General features: G+C 38.1%; 1 protein-coding gene across 3 annotated transcripts in view; it reads right to left on the bottom strand.

Moving 5' to 3' along the window:
• Positions 1-1,717: 1,717 nt before the first annotated feature.
• ANKRD50 (ankyrin repeat domain 50) overlaps positions 1,718-22,553 on the bottom strand; it is a 40,829-nt gene continuing 19,993 nt past the window's right edge. For all 3 annotated transcript variants that reach the window (XM_086346827.1, XM_086346830.1, XM_086346828.1), the window contains 3 exons: positions 13,058-13,287; positions 6,407-9,957; positions 1,718-4,806 (listed from right to left, as the gene is read on the bottom strand). In XM_086346827.1, coding sequence (XP_086202953.1) covers positions 6,410-9,957; positions 13,058-13,287 — 3,778 coding nt within the window. In that variant the 3' untranslated portion in view covers positions 1,718-4,806; positions 6,407-6,409. The remainder of the gene's footprint in view (positions 4,807-6,406; positions 9,958-13,057; positions 13,288-22,553) is intronic.

The following is a 22,553-nucleotide window of genomic DNA, read 5'->3' as shown; positions in this document are numbered from 1 at the left end:
GTTGACAAAGATGAAGAGCAATAAGACTATTGTATATGGTTGGAGTGCATAAAAATGGATACAACCACTTAGGAAAATTGGGTTACATTATCTATTAAAGCTAATCATACACATAAGACCCAGTAATTTCACTCATCATGAAAACAATGCTTATAGATGGACATCAAAAATATCCACAAAAATATTACTGCCTGCAGAATTTCTAAGAGCCCAAAGCAAAAACAATCCTAATGCCTGTTAGTAATAAAATGGATTTTTGATAGTAAATTCGCACAATGCATGCTATATAAGTTTGACAAGACAGTAATATACAGCATTGAAAAGGGGCAAACCACTATTACATATACAGTGTGTTTAAGTTTTAGAAATGTAACATTAAGGGGAAGAAAACACAAAAAAAGACATTGATTCTATTTCTATGAAATTTAAACAAGCAATCAACACCAATATATGGCGAATAATAGTGGTTTTCTTTGTTGGAGGTTATGTCTAGGAAGCGGTCAACTTCTTGATCAGGGTGATGGTTCAACAGGTATGTTCAGTTTTTATAAAAATGTATAGGACAGTTACTTAGAACCTGTGCATTTTCCTGTATACGTTATAGTTCAACCTAAGTTTACAAACAAAATAGGAGTAACAGACACTCATTAAAAATGTAGCATCAGTTCTTTTGGGACATATTTTAGGATGCTTTACTGTATTAGCAGGACAGGCAGAGACTCTATCTTTTTGCGTGTGTGTGTGTGTGTGCACGCGCGTTGTGCTCATTGTTTTTTTAATTGGAAGATAACTGCTTTACAATGTCATGTTCGTTTCTGCCGTACAACAATGCAGAGATCCTATCTTAAAGATGAGTTAGTGGTAGTATTTGTATGATGAATAAAATTTTCCCAGAAATTCGGGAATCTATGCCTTTGGTGTGCATCTCACTACTATTAGCTGGATTCCCTCCAACTCTTAGGCAAAGGAGCGAAAACATTAGTCACTGCCAAGTTCCCAGGGTATTTCCTTGGACCACCAGCTAGAAAACTCCATGTACGTTTATTTAGTCAGACAGTTTAAAATTATTCTATGTACAGTACCACCTCTGTTAAAAATTATGAAAAATTTTTAGAGTAAGACTTTTACTATTCTAACAACTTTATAAAGAATGTAAGATAATTACAATAGAACCCTGTCATTACTGTAGAATTACCTATCAGAACATGCCTTGCTGACTTTACAAGCTATTTGGAGTATACACACACACACACACACTGTGTTTTGCTAGAGGAAGCAGAAAGTCATGAAGTGACCTAAGTTTACTGAGTGAAGAATAGAAACTTATTTTGAAAATGAATGACAAGTTTTGCAACAAAACCCCCAATATATCAAATTTAAGATGCCCACAGTGTTCTGAGGATCAGGGAGCATACATGCATACAATTTACTGGATTACTGCAATTTCAGAGGTGGGAAACCTGACATAGTGAGAGATACGGTGTTACTGGGGAAGGGTAGAGAATATTAAGTCCTTATAAAAGCTTTAGGAAGATACTAAGGCTAGATCTTTTTAATTTCTACCTTCCTTTGAAAGTTTTTCTATCTCATTTTTTTCTTTGTAAAATGTTTCCAAATTCATCTCCTCAGTACTTAAAAGAAGTTAACAGACAGTTGTTTCTACTGTAAGCATGCCATGCACCTTCTGCGGATTCCACGATAAAATTAAAACAAGGTATTCTCTGTAAAGCAAATATATTTATTATGCACTTTCATTTACATAGGGATTTTTGCTTAATATAATACAAGGAATAAAATAAAACTTTTACAATGTGAAATTCAATGTACATTTTTCGGCTATTTACATACCCCCAAACCAAGGGAAAAATTCAAAAAGAAAAAGCATTTGTCTGCAACTACATTTGCTGCAAAGTGTAAATGGAGGACATTTAAAGTAAAACAAGTATTTGCATAGGCAAACAATATTGGAAAAAGTACTTACTCCTGTTTTTCGAGCAGTGAACTACTTTTGGTGAGGATTCTGGTAGGTGTGGGGGGTGAGGAGGAGGGACGCAACATAACTGGCTGTATTCTGCAGAACACACTGGGTTCTGGTCCATTTTCCTTCCAAAACCTTTCCTACACACATGGAGACGTTACTTTTCATTACTGTATTTTTTTTTAATCACTTCCTCTGCTATCAACTCATGACTTTTAGGAAAGGAACACAAACGGAAGGGTATAAAACTGTTTAAAAGCGTATGGCATCACAGTTGTATTGTGGCAGCAGGTGATTTACAAAATCTAATGTTTTTTATTTAAAAAATAGTTACTTAGGAGTTTTCTATTTATGGGACTATTTTTAGTCTCAATGGAACAGAAGTTATTTTCAGTCATGGTATTAAATAAATCCCCACAGAAACCAATCAGCAAAGCAGGGCTTCTTCCACCCCCATATTAGCCTTATCCTAACTGAAAGCCATTGCTGTTCTATTCCAAAACTTAGTTCATATAAAAACATCCAGAGGAATATTTACTTTTGAAAAGTGTATTTCTCCAACAGGTTCTCTTCCTACCAACTGTTTCAAGTGAATATAGTATGGATGTGAAAACACTGAGCTCTTCAGAAAACAGAAATCCCTTGGGTCACGAGTCATATCTTTGCCCGTTGGCCACAAGGTGCATTTTTGTAAAAACAATAAAATTAAATAAATACAATTCCAATAATTCAAGGTTTAATAGAAAAACTGGCAGCTTTCAAGATTCTCTTTCTAAAGAAAAATACACCTAATAAGAAATTAGAGCTTCCTCTTCTAAATTAAGTAAATGTACTGTATTTGAGATATGAGTAGAGTTGGTTTTAATAATAGGATGTGTTCATAGTTATTAACAGAATCATTAACACTTTTAAGGCTACTTTGCAAGAGTCCTATTAAGTGTATTTAATAAATGTCCCATAGGGACAAAAATTCAACACTTGAAACATTCACATTTGAGTTATAAATATTGCCATGTCACCTTAATATTGATTGAATTTATCTCCTATTCTGATTATGACTTACCGATGATACAAACACCCAAGTTTCGCTGACTTTAAAAAACAGAAGCAAAAACAAAAGCCTTACAGGAAGATCAAGTGAAACATTTGTCACAACCAACTACATATTTCTTCCTGTTTCTGTGAACAATGCGTCATGTATGTGTCCTTCATATATGAAGATGACATTACTGACCTCAGATACTAAGACATTTTCTAAAGATTTTTGTCCAGTAGTTGCAATGGTTTTGTGCTGAATCTCCAAATTCTCTTTCCTATTCCTCTTCATCAACAGCACATGGAAAGAATAGAATTTCTGGGTTTTGTAGGATCCCAGGGCTTTTGCAAAGATCAAACCTGCAACCTTGGTTTCTAAACAATAAATTTGACCCTCTCCAGACATGCATAAAACCCACCAAGCTAGCTCAACTGGTTAAAGTGTCCATCCAGGAGGTCAAGGTGGTGAGTCACATGCTCATCTAAACAGTTGACTTTAGTTTCCTTGGTTACAGACTTCACCCCTAATCCTGGCATCTATCATTCTAGAAGTGATTGTCCAAAGAGTAAAACAGGAAAGAGTATGTGGACAGAAAAGTGCAAATCCATTACTACTATTTAGCAAATAGCAATTAAAAAATACACCTGTGCTATGGCCGATAGGTTAGTAGTGTCATCTCTGAAGGACAACACATATTCATCAAGAATACTCATCCAACTAATCATTAAAATTGATCCAACTGATTCTGAGTAGGGGCTATTTTGGACATGCAGTGATTTATAAAACAGAAACGACTGAGAGAGAAGCTGGCATCACAGTTCAAAGTGGCAGATGTTTTACATAACTGGATGGAAGAAGAAAGAAGGGTAGTCAGTGAATTGTTCAGGGATCAAAAATCTACCCTCAGATAGACAGCTACATCTCCCTCTACACACGTGCCACTGAGGCCTGGCTCTGTCCCTGAGAATTTTCATGCCTCAGGAATGATCGTCTGTCTTCTTGGATGTGGAATGACAAGTGAGAGGAAGGTGAAACTGCATCCCAGTCAATGAAACAGAACTTTGTTCTGCCTATAGTCTGTGTGTGGGTTTTCTTTTTCTTTTTTTTCACACCTTTAGCTGAAGATTAGGAGGATTCCACTGAGAAATCCAAATTTAAACTACTTAGAGCAACTCCCTAAAATACTAGACTTTTAAAAAATCTTTCACGAAACTATTTTTTCACCTTGATGTAGCATTAAATAGAAACACATTTTTAACCAATGCTGAAGGTGTAATGAACATAAAACAGTTGCATGATTTATTTTATTGAGTGACATTTTTAAGGATACAGGAGACAAACCATACACTACAACAAGGTAAATGTGACTGAAACAGTATGCTTAAGTTTTGTTTGCCACAGAAAGAAAAAAATAAATACAAGGAACACTGCCTTTTCATATATATTTGACCATGGCACATGCACACTTATCAAATATTAACTTAAAATACTCAAAATATTTTTCATCTTTTATCAGGGAACTGCAGTATATATCTGCATTAAAAAAAAAAAGTGCTTACTCTTGGGTAGTGAATACAAAGCACACAAAATGAAATTTTTTAAGCACAGAGGGTTACATTGAGAAGGCAGCCTTACTACTTAGGCACATGACAGTATTTAAGGTAACTGTACTGCAGGTATCACATTCTTCTTTTTTTTTTTTTTTCAGCAAATCAACAGGCATTTTATATTTTCATCCAGTAGCTGAAGAATCACTCCAATCACAATGTCTTCTGTTTCACAGAATAGGAAACTAATACAAAAGTTAAAAAAAAATTAATTTCTATGTTATACTTATTAAATATAACTACATATAGTTTTAAAATGTACATAAGAAAGGGTTCAATCCCTAGGTTGTGAAGATCCCCTGGAGAAGGGAAAGGCTACCCACTCCAGTATTCTGGCTTGGAGAATTCCATGGACTGTATAGTCCATGGGGTTGCAAAGAGTCGGACACAATTGAGTGACTCTCACTTTCACATAAGAATATATATATATATATATATATTTACTATGTAAAGCACAAAAGTAGACCTATTAGAGATTCACTAACTATAAATTACTTAAATATTCTACAAGTGTTCACCTTAATTCATATGTTTTATTGTAAAATATATACCCACACTTAATATTTACAAAAGATATCATGAGAGTTAGAGGGCTGTACAATCAGAACTAAATATTTTAAAAATAAATCACATTGGAGAATGAATTAACTACTTTTATACGACTTATGTTTGAATGATATTTCACCAGTCCTCCATAGATTCACATTGAAGGATGTTTATTATTAGAATGTATAGGAAATACTTGTCTATAATTATACACATGTATAAACATTCATGTGTATAATTTAGCACATGTACAAACTACAAACATACATGTGTATAATTATACACATGTATATACACATGTACAAACATATTTGTGTATAATTTAGCAAAAATGCCTAATGAAATCTTGAATTTATCTCAAATATGAGAAATGTATTTCTGAAAAAGTATCCATAATATAAAATTATAATTCAATTTTCCCATTAACCTCCCCTCTATAATAGAATAGCATCCACAGTAGTAGAAAGGAGAAAAAAGTTTTTATTTAATAAATATAACTTTGAGGTTTAAAACAATTCTGACACTTAAATATTGGTCCTTGAATACCCTAAATATCTACTTTTGATATGTGTAAATTTCACTTGAAAGATTCTTAAGAGATCTGTCATAATAAAAATTACCTTTTATGATTAATTTTTTAATTTCTTCCAGGGTGAAAAAAGGAAGGAAATTAACATTCACTACCTACCTACTAAGCATTACATACACGACTTTATTCAAACCTAAAAGGGGAACAGCCCCACCTCTGTTATCATAAAAGAACTTTTAAGGGGGAGTATGATTGTATAGGAAGGAATCTTTGATTTGAGATCCATAAATAGCATATTCATTCATTCACTCGTACAAAACATTTTTACTGAGAAACTGCTATGTGTCCAAGCAGTATTCCAAGTACATGGAATAAAGTGGTAAATAAGAGAGATTAAAAATCCCTACCCTCACAAGGCTGACATTTCAGATGAGAGGGGACAAATAATAAACATAATAAAGTATATAAACCATGTTAAGAAATAAGTACCATGGCTAATGTGAAGCAGAAAAGGGGGAAAGGGAGTGGTGGAGGTGGTAGAATTCAAATTCCAAAGAGTAAGGAGGGAGGATCTTGCTGAGAAGAGGACACAGATAGTGATGAGGTGAAGGAGCTGGCCATGTGGATTAGGGAAAAGAGCATTCTAAGGGAACAATATATGGAGGGAACCATACTTTGGATATTTATTCTTTATGTTGATGAAATGTTACCTTTTATAATGGTGTTTCCTTTTTATAGTTGAAGCTAGGGTCAGAACCCTCAATCTGAAGCTTCAGAGCTTGTTTAAGGCTTAACTCCGTCTCCGAGGAAGGGTATCCTTCTAACACTTCCTGATGCCCTCTGTCTTGTATTGTCCGTGGGACTGAAACCCTACCGAGAAAAACCTGGTTGCTCTGCAGATGATAATTTGGATTTGTCATTATACCGTTTCTCTTCTTCTGTTCCCCACTTTGTTGGTGAATAAGGAACTGCTGTTGAGATCGACCTATTTCTGGCTGAGCTGAAGGAATCATGATTTTACACTGCGAATCTGCTGGCATCTGCTTAGATGGTACACTGGTCCCAGATTTGGCTGTGGGTCCTCTTTTATCAAACTGAGTCATTTCATATTCTAGGACCTTCGGCTGTGAAGAATTATTTTGTTTAGCTTTTTTTCCAGCTGACCCAGATTTGTTGGAATTTTCTGATTTCCCCCCTTTATTCGTTTTTGTTGACTTCAAGCTGGGCTTGACCTGACTCCACTCAAACTCACTACTCGGTGAATGATGGCTCTGGCCCAAGGACTGTGTTGTGGAAGACGGGGAGACAATCGACTGGCGACTTCTACTGCGCGGCAACGAGTGCTGCTGAATTTGTTCTGTAAATGACAAGCTGTGGAAACTGTCGATTGGCACTGTTTGAGCCGTTGCTGTAGATGAAGTAGTTCTCAAAGATGAATTTTTTGAGCTTTTCAAGGAATTATTCGACAATGATGACTTTTGCCGATCAACTGTCGAATCAGGCGATTCTGAAGGAGAACTGAATGCATGAGCTGGCCCGTTTGGCAAACTGCGCAACGAAGGCTGCGCTTCCCCACCACCAGTGCTGCCTGAGCTGTTTGATTTAATTGTTAGGGACTGCATCTTCGATGACACTGACTGTAGAGGCTTTTGCTCCATCGTGTGAACAGGAGATGGAGAACAGCCATTCAAGCTGGATGCACCATATTTTTCTAATAATTTAATTATTTGAGAGTGTCCGTTTTTGGCTGCAACTCGCATAGCAGTACGTCCAAATTGATCAGCGTGGTTTGGATCAGCACCGTGCTCTAATAAAACCTGCACGACGTCAATGTGTCCTTCCTGGGCTGCAATGCAGAGCGCGGTGGCGCCCTGATTACACGTGTGGTCCACCACGGCGCCATGTTCAATGAGAAGCTGCACCACTTTGACGTGGCCCTGCCAGGCTGCAGACTGCAGTGCAGAGCGCTTTTCATTGTCAGCAGCATTGACATCAGCATGATAGGTGATCAGAACCTGCACCATTTCCAAGTGGCCTTGCCAGCACGAGACATGAAGTGCTGTCCTGCCTTCAGCATCACTTGCTTCCACATTTGCACCATTTTCCAAAAAATACTCAGCCATTGTAAGCTGATTTTCTAAGGCCAAAATATAAAGTGTTGGCCTACCATCAGCATCTTTGTAGTTAACATCAGCTCCATGGCTAAAAAGCAATTCAACAATGTCCCGGTGTCCTTCTAACGCAGCGACCCGCAGAGCATTTCTTCCATCATAACCTCTCTGATCAATGTTGGATTTATTCTCCAGTAATATTTGAACACAGTCATAATGACCCTCTTGTGAAGCTAATATGAAAGGTATCCGCCCATCGTTGTCGATCTCATTTGTTCTAGCACCTTGTTCAATAAGTGCTTCACATATTAATCTGTGGCCTTCAAAAGCTGCCATGTGCAAAGGTGTCCATCCAGCATCATCTCTGTGATTTTCATCTAAGCCCCGGTCCAGCAGAGTACGGACTACTTCAACGTTTCCTTGGGCTGAAGCTATGCTAAGCACTGTTCTCCCTTCACTGTCAATGCTGTCCACAGCAGCACCCCAAAACAAAAGCGTGTTTACAACTGAGGCATGACCCATAGAAGCGGCAGCTAGGAGGGGTGTACGCCCATTGTTATCCGTGTGGTCGACATCAGCTCCCCCCTCTAGAAGCAAGTCAACCACATCGACATGTCCTTCATAGGCAGCCACCAGCAGGGGCGTCATGCCATCTTTATCGCAGTGATCAACTTCAGCACCTCGATCAATCAGAAGGCTAACGACCGATGCATGTCCTTTACTTGCAGGAACACAAAGTGCAGCCACAGAGAGTGCAGTCCTGCCGTCGACATCCTCATGATTGACTTCTGCTCCGTGATCCAGCAGGTGTTCCACAATCTCTCTATGTCCCATGTAGGCAGCCGCTATCAAAGCAGTTCGGCCTTCATTGTCAGCTTTGTTGACTTCAGCACCATGCTGGAGCAAGTTCAGCACAATATCCTCATGTCCTCCCCAGGCTGCTGCTCTCAGAGCTGTTCGGCTGTCGGCATCTGCACAGTCCACTTTTACGCCAGCATAAAGCAGTGCAGACACAACCTCGGTGTGACCACCCCAAGCTGCGGATCTCAATGCTGTCCAGCCATCCTGATCGGTGTGATTAATATTTGCTCCACAACCAATCAGACAATTAACTACCTTGGTATGTCCTTGTCGAGCAGCCAGGGTAAGCGGTGTGTGTCCATGAGCATCTTCTATTTCTAAATCTGCTCCCCTAGAGACCAGTAAATTCACCACATCGAGGTTGCCACTGTAAGCCGCATTAGCCAGTAACGTTCTCCCATTCGAATCACACTGATTTACTGAAGCTCCATTGTCTAATAATGTCCGAATGGAATCCTCTCTTTCTAAGGCCTGCCGGACGATGCATGATGTGCGATCATCTTCACTGTTGACATGAGCGCCAGCTTTCACCAACAGCTGCAGCACTTCTTGTTCCTTGGGTATTAAAGTAGATAGGGAGTCTCTGACAGGTGTACCATTCCATATCATCCACAGAGCTAACTCAGCTGTCTCTAACTGTAAGTTCGAATTAATTAAGTGCAACGCAAATTCTTGTGCTTCCAATGGTGTTAAATTCTTGGCTTGACAGGTATAACTCATAGCCAACATTCGGTGTCCTTCTGCTGCATTGCATAAATACTTCTGAGTGCAGTGTTTCACATCCAGGAGCCACTCTGCAAAACTGTAGTGAAACAGTATTTTAGTATTTCCAAGTCCATCAACAAGAAGTTTGGAAAGGACATCTAGCTTGCGTTGAAAGTCTTCCAAGGTTAATGACATATTTTTTGTCCATACTGCATGATATAATTCTGTTATGGTCAGAGGCCGGCAGGCTGCAAGAATCACATTCAAGATAGGCTGAACCTTTGCAAACTGTTTTCTTACGAAAAGTCTTTGACACAGCCAGAGATACAGACCATTTAGAGTTCCTGGGATGTCACGAATCTCTCTCAACATAATAAAATTTTCTACAACTCCATCGAGAACTCGTTCTAGATAAAGAAAGCACCCGCTACTTTTAATGTGCAGTTGATTTAACATCTCTGCAGTTTCTTTCGTGAGGTGTTGTCGCAAAGCTTCTTCTTGATCTAAACGATGAAGGATGTACTGCTGAACATCCTTAACGATATATGCCTTCCGAAGGTCATCTAAACTTATTTTTCGAAAACCTAAGGACAAAAAAGTAGGTGTCAATTGAAAATGATTATCAAAGTTGCCATATTTCAAAGAGAATGTGTTCAACATGTGACAAACTAATAATCAAATAAATTAATAGCAAGTCAATTAATACTAATAAACAAGTCAATCAATACCTAGAAATATAATAAACATGTTTTTTTTTTTCCTTCTGGAAAAACACGCTGATGACAGATAAATTATTTCATTTTACTGTCCACAAAGCGAACTATTTATTTGTTTAGTGGTTCAGTGCTCCTCTCAACTTCAACTAAATGCTTATCATTAGAGCATTAGAAATCTTTAGCTATATCCAAGCACTTTGGGAAGTTTTTTTGATCCCTCTCAAATGATTAGGGAAAAAAGCTGCAGAAGACATAAATAAGATTTGTTTTTATAAGCTGATCTTTTCCATGTGAAAAATTTACATATGTCTCTGCATATAACCGAATGTACACTAGTCTTAATTATGGAATTGAATATTTGCATACAATTAGAATAGCACTTGTCACCACCTTTAAATTACATTATTTTACATGTCACTAAATTTAAATAATTAAATCTTAGATTGTCAAAAACAGCTCCAATCTGAAGATACAACTTGGTTAAACCATGTTAACAAAACTTTAGCACATAAAAATAAAGCAGCTTAATAAAATTCAAACCAACCTAAAAGCACACTAGTTAACAGCTATTCAAAACTCACTTTAAATTCTTTGAAAGGAATCATAATTTCATTTTTGGAAGGGAGATGATATCCTGTTTTATAGATATGGATTTATTAGACAATTGTGTAATTCATCTTCCAGAAGAAAAAAATGCTGAGTGAATGAACTCTTTCTTAAGAGGAATAAATCTAGAAATGCAGCAAAGATCAGTGATGGTCAATTAGTACTGAGTAAAATACTCTCACTCAACTGAATAAAACAAATATGAATACACACACACACGCACACACACACACATATATATATATAACCTACTATGTTCCAGGTACTATGTGAAGAAATGAGACTTGGATTTTGTTATCAGAAGTCAGTGAGAACCAAGACAATAATGTGAGCGGATTTGTATTCTGAAAGACTATTCTAACATCACTAAAGACAAACAGCTAGAGTGAGTCAACACTTGGGGCAAAACTTTTTACAGAGTCTTTATTAAAGTATACATAAGAATCACTAAAAGCTGCAACAACCAAAGCAGTGGCAGCAGCAGATAAATAAAAGCTGGATTTGGGAATCAGGAGAAGATCATTCCAGTCAGAGGGAAAATCAAGCACAAGCCCCTACAGCAGAAAAAACAGATCTGAAAATAACAAATGTTAACCGACAAAAATATAGAGAAAAGGGAAATTTCATGTTTTGCCGGCAGGAACATAAATTATTTCAAGCACACTAGATAGCACTTTGTTAAATTAAAGCTCAAAATGTACACACTCTATTCTCTAGTAATTCCACGTTTTTATAATATAAACTTATAGCACATGTGCACAAGAAGGTGTGTTTAAGCACATTCATGAAGCATTTCTTGTAATAATGAAAAACTGAAATAATGTCCATAAACAGAATAATGGAAAAACTAGAGATTTATTCATGGGAAGGAATAATATACAGCAGTTAAAAGCAATGAACTGGGTTTAAAAGTAGTAATAGAAACAAGGCTCAAAAACATTGTTTTTGTTGTTTGATTTTTTTTTTCATTTAGTGAAATGATAACAGTAGTAGTGATACATTTATGAAGCACTTATTATGTACTAGGCATTGTTCTAAGTCGCATAATAAGACTTGTCATTTAGACTCACACAAAAATACTCTATGGGGAAAGTAATAGAAACATGTAATAACCATCGATTCATAGATGAAGGCACTGAGGCACAGACTGTATTGGAAGCTGCATAAGGTCACACAGCCAGTGAATGGGAAGAGCTAGGATGGTGTATGCAGCGTTTCATTTATGTAAAATATAAAAATAGACAAAATGAAAAATATGAGCTAAAAGGACAAAAATAAACCAATAACACTGGTTGTCTCAAATGAAGAAGGGAAAGAAATGAGATGAAATAAACCAAAAGGGGCTTCAACTTTACCTGTACCTGACATACTAAGAGATATCCAATGAGATGAAATAAACCAAAAGGGGCTTCAACTTTACCTGTACCTGACATACTAAGAGATATCCAAGTTCATCCTGTTAATTCCCTGACTTTTATCAACTCAATTTCCAATAACAACAAAACAGAATAGCATAATGGAAACCAAATCAAAAGGTATTATTAGTAAGGCAATTGAAAAGAGAGGGAATAAATCTGGTTAAAGGAAGCCGTTTTAGCAAATTAGTAAGATTTCACCCTTATGTAAGATGTACAGAACTATTTTAAAGTGATATAGCTAATTAACCAATAACTTAATTATTATCTCCCCAATTACACTATAAATCCTGTGAGTGGTCCTTGTTTTATGCTCCTTTTCATTCCCACAGCACACACACACAAAAAAGCACTTTACATAATCTAATAGGAGTAAACACTTTACTGTGGGAGTTAAAAAAAAAAAAAAGTAAAGTCAGGAAACAAGAAAAAAAAAAAAAAAACCTGATCACGTACTTTTAAACATTACATAGATTACTTTCTCACACATAGGAAAGGGTTTAAAAAAATAAAGGATCTACTTCAAGAGGTACCCTCAAAGGCTGTTGACTCTGTCTCTCCTCTAAAACCAGGAAAAACATCTTAGACAAACTGCCATTGATTTTTAAGGAGGCATATTCCGTACCCTCAGGATGCTCAGTCTAGTTAGAAGAAATATAAGCCGATCAGGAAACATCAGCATAAAATATGTAGCCCTCACCTTTGCTAAGGAAGTTATTAGGTAAAGAATCTTGAAAAAAAAAGTTACTATTAAATTAACTTAAAATATTTTATGGCCTGTTTTTAATACCACTTTAAAAAGTTGAAAATCGCTAACAGAACAGAACAGCTGAGAGAACAGCAGAAACAAGGACCAAATTTTCAACTGAGTACTCTCCTCTGAGAAAGAAATACAAGTCTTAAGTTCAGCAGTGAAAACATTTGCAGATGGCAGGAATTACACTTACCAGTAAACATTTTAGTAACAGCTTTGCTCTGTTTTCGGGCAGAACAGAGAAGCAATAGCCACGGTGGAAAGAACTCGTGGTGACCAGCCAAAAGCTCTGCCACAGTCCCAGATAAGCTGGTGGACGTCTGTTCACCTTCAGTAATGTTACACCCTTCGTCCACAGAATCCACAAGAAGATAGAGGCTTTGCTGGGGTGGCTTCATTCCCAAAAGAGGGAGCAGGACGCACCTGTAAACCACATCCATGTGAGCACTTGCAGTGTTATTGGCTATGATATTAAGATTTATTATCCCAACACTAGAACTACAGGTTATAAATACTGTTTGAAGAAAGATAAAGTTTTAGAATAAAAATACTGTACACGTTTCAATTCCTTACCTTAATATGAATACTGGTCCTAAATAGTTCACTTTTTCAAAAACAACATTTTCCACAATAAAGTGTATGAAGGTGTGGGTGAATCAGTGATTCAGTATACTTCAGAAAGGCAGTAAGAACTGGAGAAAACAAGACTTCAATATTCCTTTTCTGATTTTTTTATCAATAATAAAAGCTTGAAATGTTTATAACAAAGCTAAAATGTAAAGGAAAAAAAAACTGGGGATCACTTCCATAATATAAAAAAATATCACTTTCTTTATACAGGATTTTATCATGTCTTTCACAAATAGACTGCACTTGATCTAGTTTGTCACACACAAATTTTATTTTAAAAGACTTTTCAAAGATAAACTGCAGTCTAGGTCTCATTTGATGTATGGTCAAATTTCAGTGTAAAGAATAAATTATTAGGTTTAATTCTACAGCAGAACACATCTCCTACTCAGACTGTTTATATTGAAGTTGAATGCAACTTTTTCATAACTAAAATAATACTCATTCATTTTCAACAAATATGTATAGGAGCATTCCATGTGCTCCATGAAGTACTAAAAGACACAATGGTGAAGAGGACAAACTCCATCTAATTATGAACACCAGAAATTTACAGATGATCCTTTCTACAACTCTCTTAATCTTTCAATTCCAGTAGCAACCAAGATCCAATTTATCACTAAGTTTTGTCAATATTTCTTTATAAAATATCTCAATCCCACCTTGGTCTGTATTATCACTGTATTCCAAAAGCTACTGTCCTGTCTTTCACCCGGGAACCATAGCAACGTATGTCTTCACCCACTGCCTCCAGAGTTCCTACGGTGGCAGAGTTAAAATTTTACAAGGTTGCTCCAGCCATACTAGCTTTCTTTTGCAGACCCCTTCTCCCTACTGTTTTTGAGATATATTTGTATATATCTTGTGACAGCTCTTCAATAAGAGAACTTCTTTCCTTTGCAGGCTAGTGTATCCAGTGTTTAGGTTTCTAAGAAATCTCCTTATGACCAAGAGTTATGGGCATGAACAAGTTCTTTGTGCTTTAACTTCTCTCCAGCCAATTAAGATGAGAAGCTGTGGGGATGTACATAAGGCAGCCTTTCTCCCCACAATCCCCTCCCCACAATCCCCTCCCCACAATCCTCAAATGTCTGATTCTCACATATAGCTCATGTGTGCGACTCACTCTTCCCTGCCCTCTTTCTTCTTCCTTTCTGCTTAACTGGGTGCAGGGAAACTTCCAGCGTGAGTCTCCTGTCCCCAGTTCCAAATGAGAGCCTTTGTGTTTGTGATAATGTTCATGGTATGCATATAAAAACGTTCTGTCAGTTTTGTCTGCATCGCCATTTGACATTAACTTCTACGTTTATCTTGAGGTTGGGGTTTACAGGTCTCTGGTAGTTTTACTTTCTTTCTATTTGACTGTTTCTAAGGACTCACTCAATCATGTTAAAACCAGAAGTCAATCTATGGCATTAAAAATGTTGAGCAATTTTTCCTAGCCTTGACCTCACCCCTAAACTCAAAGCTGCCATCTCCTTGTGGATGTCCTACAGGTATCTCAGATTTAATATGTTTTAAAAAGTATTCTTTCTCAATTTCAAACAAGTTCCTCCCCACTCATCTCTCCATGTCTATTAGTGGTATCCCATTTCCCCCCTAGTTTCTTTAGTTAAAATCCTAGGACTCGTTCCTGAGATCTCCCTTTGGTTCCAGCCACACTGCTCTCTTTTCACTTCTAACACCAAGCTTTTCTCCAGTCAGGGTCTATGTACTTGGTACTCCCTCTGCCTAGAAAGCTCCCCCAGGCAGAACTGCTCTTCCTTCAGGTTTCAACACAAAGTTTATTCCTGAAGATGCTTTCCCTGATCTGTTGCTGCTGCTGCTAAGTCGCTTCAGTCGTGTCCGACTCTGTGCGACCCCATAGACGGCAGCCCACCAGGCTCCCCTGTTCCTGGGATTCTCCAGGCAAGAACACTGGAGAGGGCTGCCATTGCCTTCTCCATTTCCCTGATCACGATATCTTAAATCGTCTTCGTCACGTACTGCCGTCGCCCTAACACCTGATCCTGCTTTGCACGCACTGCTGATCGTATTCTCAAAGGAACTTACTGTATTACTGTGTACTGGTTTCACTGTAAGGCTGGAGTGAAGCTCCTCCACTTCCATGCTGCCCCCTGCCCCGGACAACGCCTCTCTTGTGCTGCCAGATGCCCAGCACTCAAAACCATTATTAGCACATCACAAACACTCAATAAAGTTTGCTTCATGAGTGAATGGCAATTAATAGGAAAACTGCTACTTCAAAACACTAGATAAAAATGTTACTAGACTCAGACCTCCCATCTTCAGTTTCCTTTCATTTATTTCAACAAAAGCACCATATGGGGATACCTACACCACGAAGTGACACACAGATCCACTTTTTCTACCAGGTTCCGTTTCATCATTTCATAAAATGACAATCCCATCAAAGTATGTAGGCACAAAGCCCAGAGTACTTTAGGTAGTCTAAAACAGATTTTTCTTTTTGTGAATATATATGTATATACTTAAAATCTTCAAAATGAGATAATGTTATGGTACTAGTTTATCACATTCATCCAAAGAAACCATCTTTAAAAGCACCAGCAGGCTACAGGGCTTTTACTTTGTGTATGTATGTGATTAAATGTCCTATATTTCTTAGCTACATTATTAAAATTTAGAAAATATATATTACATTCTTAATATTGTTGAGTTTAATTTAAAGTCCTGAGCAGCTTTCCCATTTGCAATTCTATCTTGAGAGTAAGCACTGGCAGCACCATGCTTCTGCAGCTGGCCTTCTCATTTCCAGGTCAAAAGGCAGCTGAAAGACTATCAGGGCAATTCTGAAATGAAGTTCATTCTTTTTTGTTTTCAATACAGTGAATTTACCTACTGCCCCTTTCTCAGGAAGCTAATTAACTTTTAAAAGCTGCTACATGTATTATAAGGAATATACTAATAGATACCACATGTACAATAATTTCTTAAGGTTTTCACTGTTGAACATGGGGTTTCTTCTCCTTCTCTGGCTTGCTCTCTCAGATGTAGACAACTAGCTACACCTTTCAGTCTTACAATAAAACTCTTTCTTTCACCCTTACAACAAAGTAAGCCCAACAAGCTGCAAGTTCAAGACTTTTCTTGAACCCATCAGAACTTAGGTCAGAGGGCAACCAACTAGCCTCACATCGAAGGTGACACAGAGGCATAGAAAACACATCTGCTTACCTGGGCAGACGCTCCTAGACACTGGAAAACAACCGGAATTAAAAATAGGCAAAACACCCGAACTGACACCTCACCAAAGCTATACAGGTGGCAAGTAAGCATATGAAAAGAAGTCCAGCATCATGTCATTAAGGAATTGCAAATTAAAACAAAAAAGCACTGCTACATATATTTTAGAGTGGCCAAAATCCAAACACTGACAACACCAAATACTGGCAAGGATGTGGAGCAATAAGAACTCTCATTCATTGCTGGTGGGAATGCAAAATGGTACAGCAAGTCTGGAAGACAGAGTGGTAGCTTCACAGAAAACGAAACATACTCTCATACAAACCAGCAGTTGTGTCTCCTGATATTTACCCAAATGAACTGAAAATTTATGTCCATGTAAACCCCTGCACACAGATGTATATTACAGCTTTATTCCTAATTGCCAAAATTTGGAAGCAACCAAGGTGTCCTTCGGTGAATGTTAATAATCTGTTAAGAAACATTGGTTAATAAACATCCAGACAATGGGATATCATCAGCTCCAAAAAAGAAATGAGCTATCAGGCCATGATGAGGCAAAAAGATAAGACACTGAAAGATGAACTCCCCAGGTTGGTACGTGCTCAATATGCTAATGGAGATCAGTGGAGAAAGAACTCTGGAAAGAATGAAGAGACAAAGCCAAAGCAAAAACACCAAGCAGTTGTGGATGTGACTGGTGATAGAAGCAAGGTCAGATGCAGTAAAGAACAATATTGCATAGGAACCTGGAATGTTAGGTCCATTCAGTTCAGTTCAGTTGTTCAGTTGTATCCGACTCTTTGCAACCCCATGAATCGCAGCATGCCAGGCCTCCCTGTCCCTCATTAACTCCCAGAGTTCACTCAAACTCATGTGCATCGAGTCAGTGATGCCATCCAGTTATCTCTGTCATCCCCTTCTCCTCCTGCCCTCAATCCCTCCCAGCGTCAGGGTCTTTTCCAATGAATCAACTCTTCGCATGAGGTGGCCAAAGTATTGGAGTTTCAGCCTCAGCATCAGTCCTTCTAATGAACACCCAGGACTGGTCTCCTTTAGGATGGACTGGTTGGATCTCCTTGCAGTCCAAGGGACTTGCAAGTCTTCTCCAACACCACAGTTCAAAAGCATCAATTCTTCGGAGCTCAGCTTTTTTCACAGTCCAACTCTCACATCATACATGGTCACTGAAAAAACCATAGCCTTGACTAGACGGACCTTTGTTGGCAAAATAATATCTCTGCTTTTCAATATGCTGTCTAGGTTGGTCATAACTTTCCTTCCAAGGAGTAAGCATCTTTTAATTTCGTAGCTGCAGTCACCATCTGCAGTGATTTTGGAGCCCAAAAAATAAAGTCAGCCACTGTTTCCACTGTTTCCCCATCTATTTCCCATGAAGTGATGGGACCAGATGCCATGATCTTAGTTTTCTGAATGTTGAGTTTTAAGCCAACTTTTTCACTCTCCTCTTTCACTTTCATCAAGAGGCTTTGTAGACTCTCTTCACTTTCTGCCATAAGGGCGGTGTCATTATGTTAGGTTCATGAATCAAGGCAAATTTGAAGAAATTTGAAGTGGTCAAAGAGGAGATGGCAAGAGTGATCATCAACATTTTAGGAATCAGCAAACTAAAATGGACTGGAATGGGTGTATTTAACTCAGATGACCATCCTATCTACTACTGTGGGCAAGTATCCCTTAGAAAAAATGGAGTAGCCATCACAGTCAACAAAAGTGTCAGAAATGCAGTACTTGGAGGTAGTCTCAAAAATGACAGAATGATCTCTGTTCGTTTCCAAGGCAAACCATTCAATATGACGGTAATCCAAGTCTATGCCCTGAACAGTAACACTGAAGAAGCATAAGTTGAACGGTTTATAACTAACACCCCCAAAAGATGCCCTTTTCATTACAGGGGACTGGAATGCAAAAGTAAGAAGTCAAGAACACCTGGAATAACAGGCAATTTGACCTTGGAGCACAGAATGAAGCAGAGAAAAGGCTAAGAGAGTTTGGCCAAGAGAACGCACTGGTCATAGCAAACACCCTCTCTTCCAACAACACAAGAGAAGACTCTATACATGACATCACCAGATGGCCAACATCGAAATCATATTGATTATATTCTTTGCAGCCAAAGATGGAGAAGCTCTATACAGTCAGCAAAATCAAGATCGAGAGCTAACTGTGGCTCAGATCATAAACTCCTTACTGCAAAATTCAGACTTAAATTGAAAAAAGCAGAGAAAACCACGAGACCATTCAGGTATGACTTAAATCAAATCCCTTATGATTATACAGTAGAAGTGACAAATAGACTTACAGGACTACATCTGATAGACAGAGTGCCTGATGAACTGTGGACGGAGGTTTGTGACACTGTACAGGAGACAGGGATCAAGATCATCCCCAAGAAACAGAAATGTAAAAAATCAAAATGGCTGTCTGAGGAGGCCTTCCAAATATCTGTAAAAGGAAGGAAGTGAAAAGCAAAGGAGAAAAGGAAAGATATACCTATTTGAATGCAGAGTTCCAAAGAAGAGCAAGGAGACATAAGAAAGCCTTCCTCAGTGATCAATGCAAAGAAATAGAGGAAAACAACAGAATGGGAAAGACTAGAGATCTCTTCAATAAAATTAGAGATACCTTGGGAACCTTTCATGCAAAGATGAGCTCAGTAAAGGACAGAAATGGTATGAACCTATCAGAAGCAGAAGATATTAAGAACAGGTGGCAAAAATATACAGAAGAACTGTACAAAAAAGATCTTCATTACCCAGATAATCACAATGGTGTGATCACTCACCTAGAGCCAGACATACTGGAAAGTGAAGTCAACTGGGCCTTAGAAAGCATCACAAAGCTAGTGGAGGTGATGGAATTCCAGTTGAGCTATTCCAAATCCTGAAAGATGATGCTGTGAAAGTGCTGCACTCAATATGCCAGCAAATTTGGAAAACTCAGCAGTGGCCACAGGGCTGGAAAAGGTCAGTTTTCATTCCAATCCCAAAAAAGGCAATGCCAAAGAATGCTCAAACTACCGCAGAATTGCACTCATCTCACACACTAGTAAAGTAATGCTCAAAATTCTCCAAGCCAAGCTTCAGCAATACGTGAACCGTGAACTTCCAGATGTTCAAGCTGGTTTTAGAAAAGGCAGAGGAACCAGAGATCAAATTGCCAACATCCGCTTGATCATCGAAAAAGCAAGAGAGTTCCAGAAAAACATCTACTTCTGCTTTATTGACTATGCCAAAGCCTTTGACTGTGTGGATCACAATAAACTGTGGGAAATTCTGAAAGAGATGGGAATACCAGACCACCTGACCTGCCTCTTGAGAAACCTGTATGCAGGTCAGAAAGCAACAATTACAACTGGACATGGAACAACAGACTGGTTCCAAATAGGAAAAGGAGTACGTGTATTGTCCCCCTGTTTATTTAACTTACATTCAGAGTATATCATGAGAAATGCTGGGCTGGGAGAAATAATAATAACCTCAGATATGCAGATGACACCACCCTTAGGGCAGAAAGTGAAGAACTAAAGAGCCTCTTGATGAATGTAAAAGAGAAGAATGAAAAAGTTGACTTAAAGCTCAACATTCAGAAAAGTAAGAACATGGCATCTGGTCCCATCACCTCATGGCAAATAGATGGGGAAACAGTGGAAACAGTAGCTGACTTTATTTCTGGGGCTCCAAAATCACTGCAGATGGTGAGTGCAACCTTGAAATTAAAAGACTCTTACTCCTTGGAAGGAAAGCTACGACAAACCTAGACAGCGTATTAAAATGCAGAGATATTACTTTGCCAACAAAGGTCCATCTAGTCAAGGCTATGATTTTTCCAGTAGTCAAGTATGGATGTGAGAGTTGGACTATAAAGAAAGCTGAGTGCCGAAGAATTGATGTTTTGAACTGTGATGTTGGAGAAGACTCTTGAGAGTCCCTTGGACTGCAAGGAGATCCAACCAGTCCATCCTAAAGGAGATCAGTCCTGCGTGTTCATTGGAAGGACTGATGTTGAAGCTGAAACTCCAACACTTTGGCCACACAATGAGAAGAGCTGACTCATTTGAAAAGACCCTGATGCTGGGAAAGATTGAAGGTGGGAGAAGAAGGGGACAATAGAGGATGAGATGGTTGGATGGCATCACCAACTAATGGACATGAGTTTGTGTGAATTCCAGGAGTTGGTGATGGACAGGGAGGCCTGGCGTGCTGCGGTCCATGAGGTCACGAAGAGTTGGACACTACTGAGCGACTGAACTGAACTGAATCTTAAAATTTATTACCGAGTGAAAAAAGTCAATATAATTTCTGACTGTCAAATATCTGGAAATGGCAAAACTGGAAAAAGTTGAAGGCTCACAGGTTGCCAGAGAACAGGGAAGCAGTGATGAGTAGACTGAGCACAGAGGATTTTTAGAGCAGTAAAATATTGTGTAGTTTTACCATAGAAAACTATACAGTAATGGTATATACATGTCATTATACATTTCTTAAAACCAACTGGATATACAATACCAAGAGTGAACCCTAATGTCAACTGTGGACTTTGGATGATAATAATATGTCAATGCAGATTCATCAGTTATAACAAACAGACCACTGTGATGCAGGATGTGTCTGTGAAGGTATGGGGATAAACAGAAACTCTCTGCACTTTCCACTTAAGAAGAAAGCAGTGAACCTAAAAATGCTCTAAAAAATGAAATTTACAAGTTAAAAAAAAAACAAAAATAGTATGGTATTTGCAGAATACCATAATGACACATTAAGTTAAAAACAGACCAGTGTAAATATAGGAAGCTGGTTTTCCAGTGTTGCAAAGATAATTCAATTGAGAAAGGAAAGTTTTTTTCAACCTAAAAAATTATACACAATATTACTAAATTACTCATTTTGAATTCTGAAGTCTAAGATCTTACTACTAGGCTTCTCTCATGATCCCTTGGTTAAGCATCCACCTGCCAATGCAGGGGAGACCAGTTTGATCCCTGGTCCGGGAAGATCCCGCATGCCACGAGGCAACTAGGCCTGTGCACCACAACCACTGAGCCCGTGCTCTAGAGCCCTCAAGCCACAAGTACTGAAGCCCACACACCCTGGAGCCTCTTGTCCACAACAGAAGCCACTACAAAGAGAAGCTGGAACACTGCAACCAAGAGTAGCCCCACTCGCTGCAACTGGAGAAAGCTCGCATGCAACAACGAAGACCCAACATAGCCAAATCTAAAAAAATAAAAACAAATAAAATTTTAGTACCACCTGGTGAAATCTGTCATCAAAATATTATACATTTTAAGTTTACCTAGAAGGTTAATCCTATATGCCTAGCACCTTTCCAAAATCATCTGGAAGTACAATGCTGACATACCAGCCTGTCATTTTATTAATGAAATATTAAATTCTTTCAAAAGGCTATGCTTTAAAATAAATGTTTTAAAAGCATGTGAAGTAGAAAAACTAAATCACTAATAATTCTTACTTAATATATCTTGCCTTAAGAAAACAGACCCACATTCTTTCTTTTCTTTTTCTCCAGTTTCATTAAGATATATACTTGACATACTACATTTTATAAGTTTAAGGACTATAACACATGTACATACATACTGCAAAATGTTACCACAGTAAGATCAGTTAACACCCATTATCTCACAGTTATAATTTTTTTTTTCCCTTGTGATGAGAACTTTAAAATCTATCCTCTGAGCATCTTTCAAATATACATTATTGCTAACTGCAGTCACCATGCTGCATGTACACTCCCAGGACCTATCTATCTTATAACGGGAAGTTTTTATCTTCTGACCACTTTCATCTAATGCCCCCAACTCCTAATCC

The sequence above is a fragment of the Bos grunniens genome, chromosome 17 (assembly GCF_055505025.1).
Source record: "Bos grunniens cultivar Pamir isolate PY7600 chromosome 17, Bosgru_T2T1.0, whole genome shotgun sequence".
In the NCBI taxonomy this organism is placed as follows: Eukaryota; Metazoa; Chordata; class Mammalia; order Artiodactyla; family Bovidae; genus Bos; species Bos grunniens.
The sequence above is the reverse complement of the archived record's forward strand: the minus strand, read 5'-3'. Positions and strand labels throughout refer to the sequence as shown.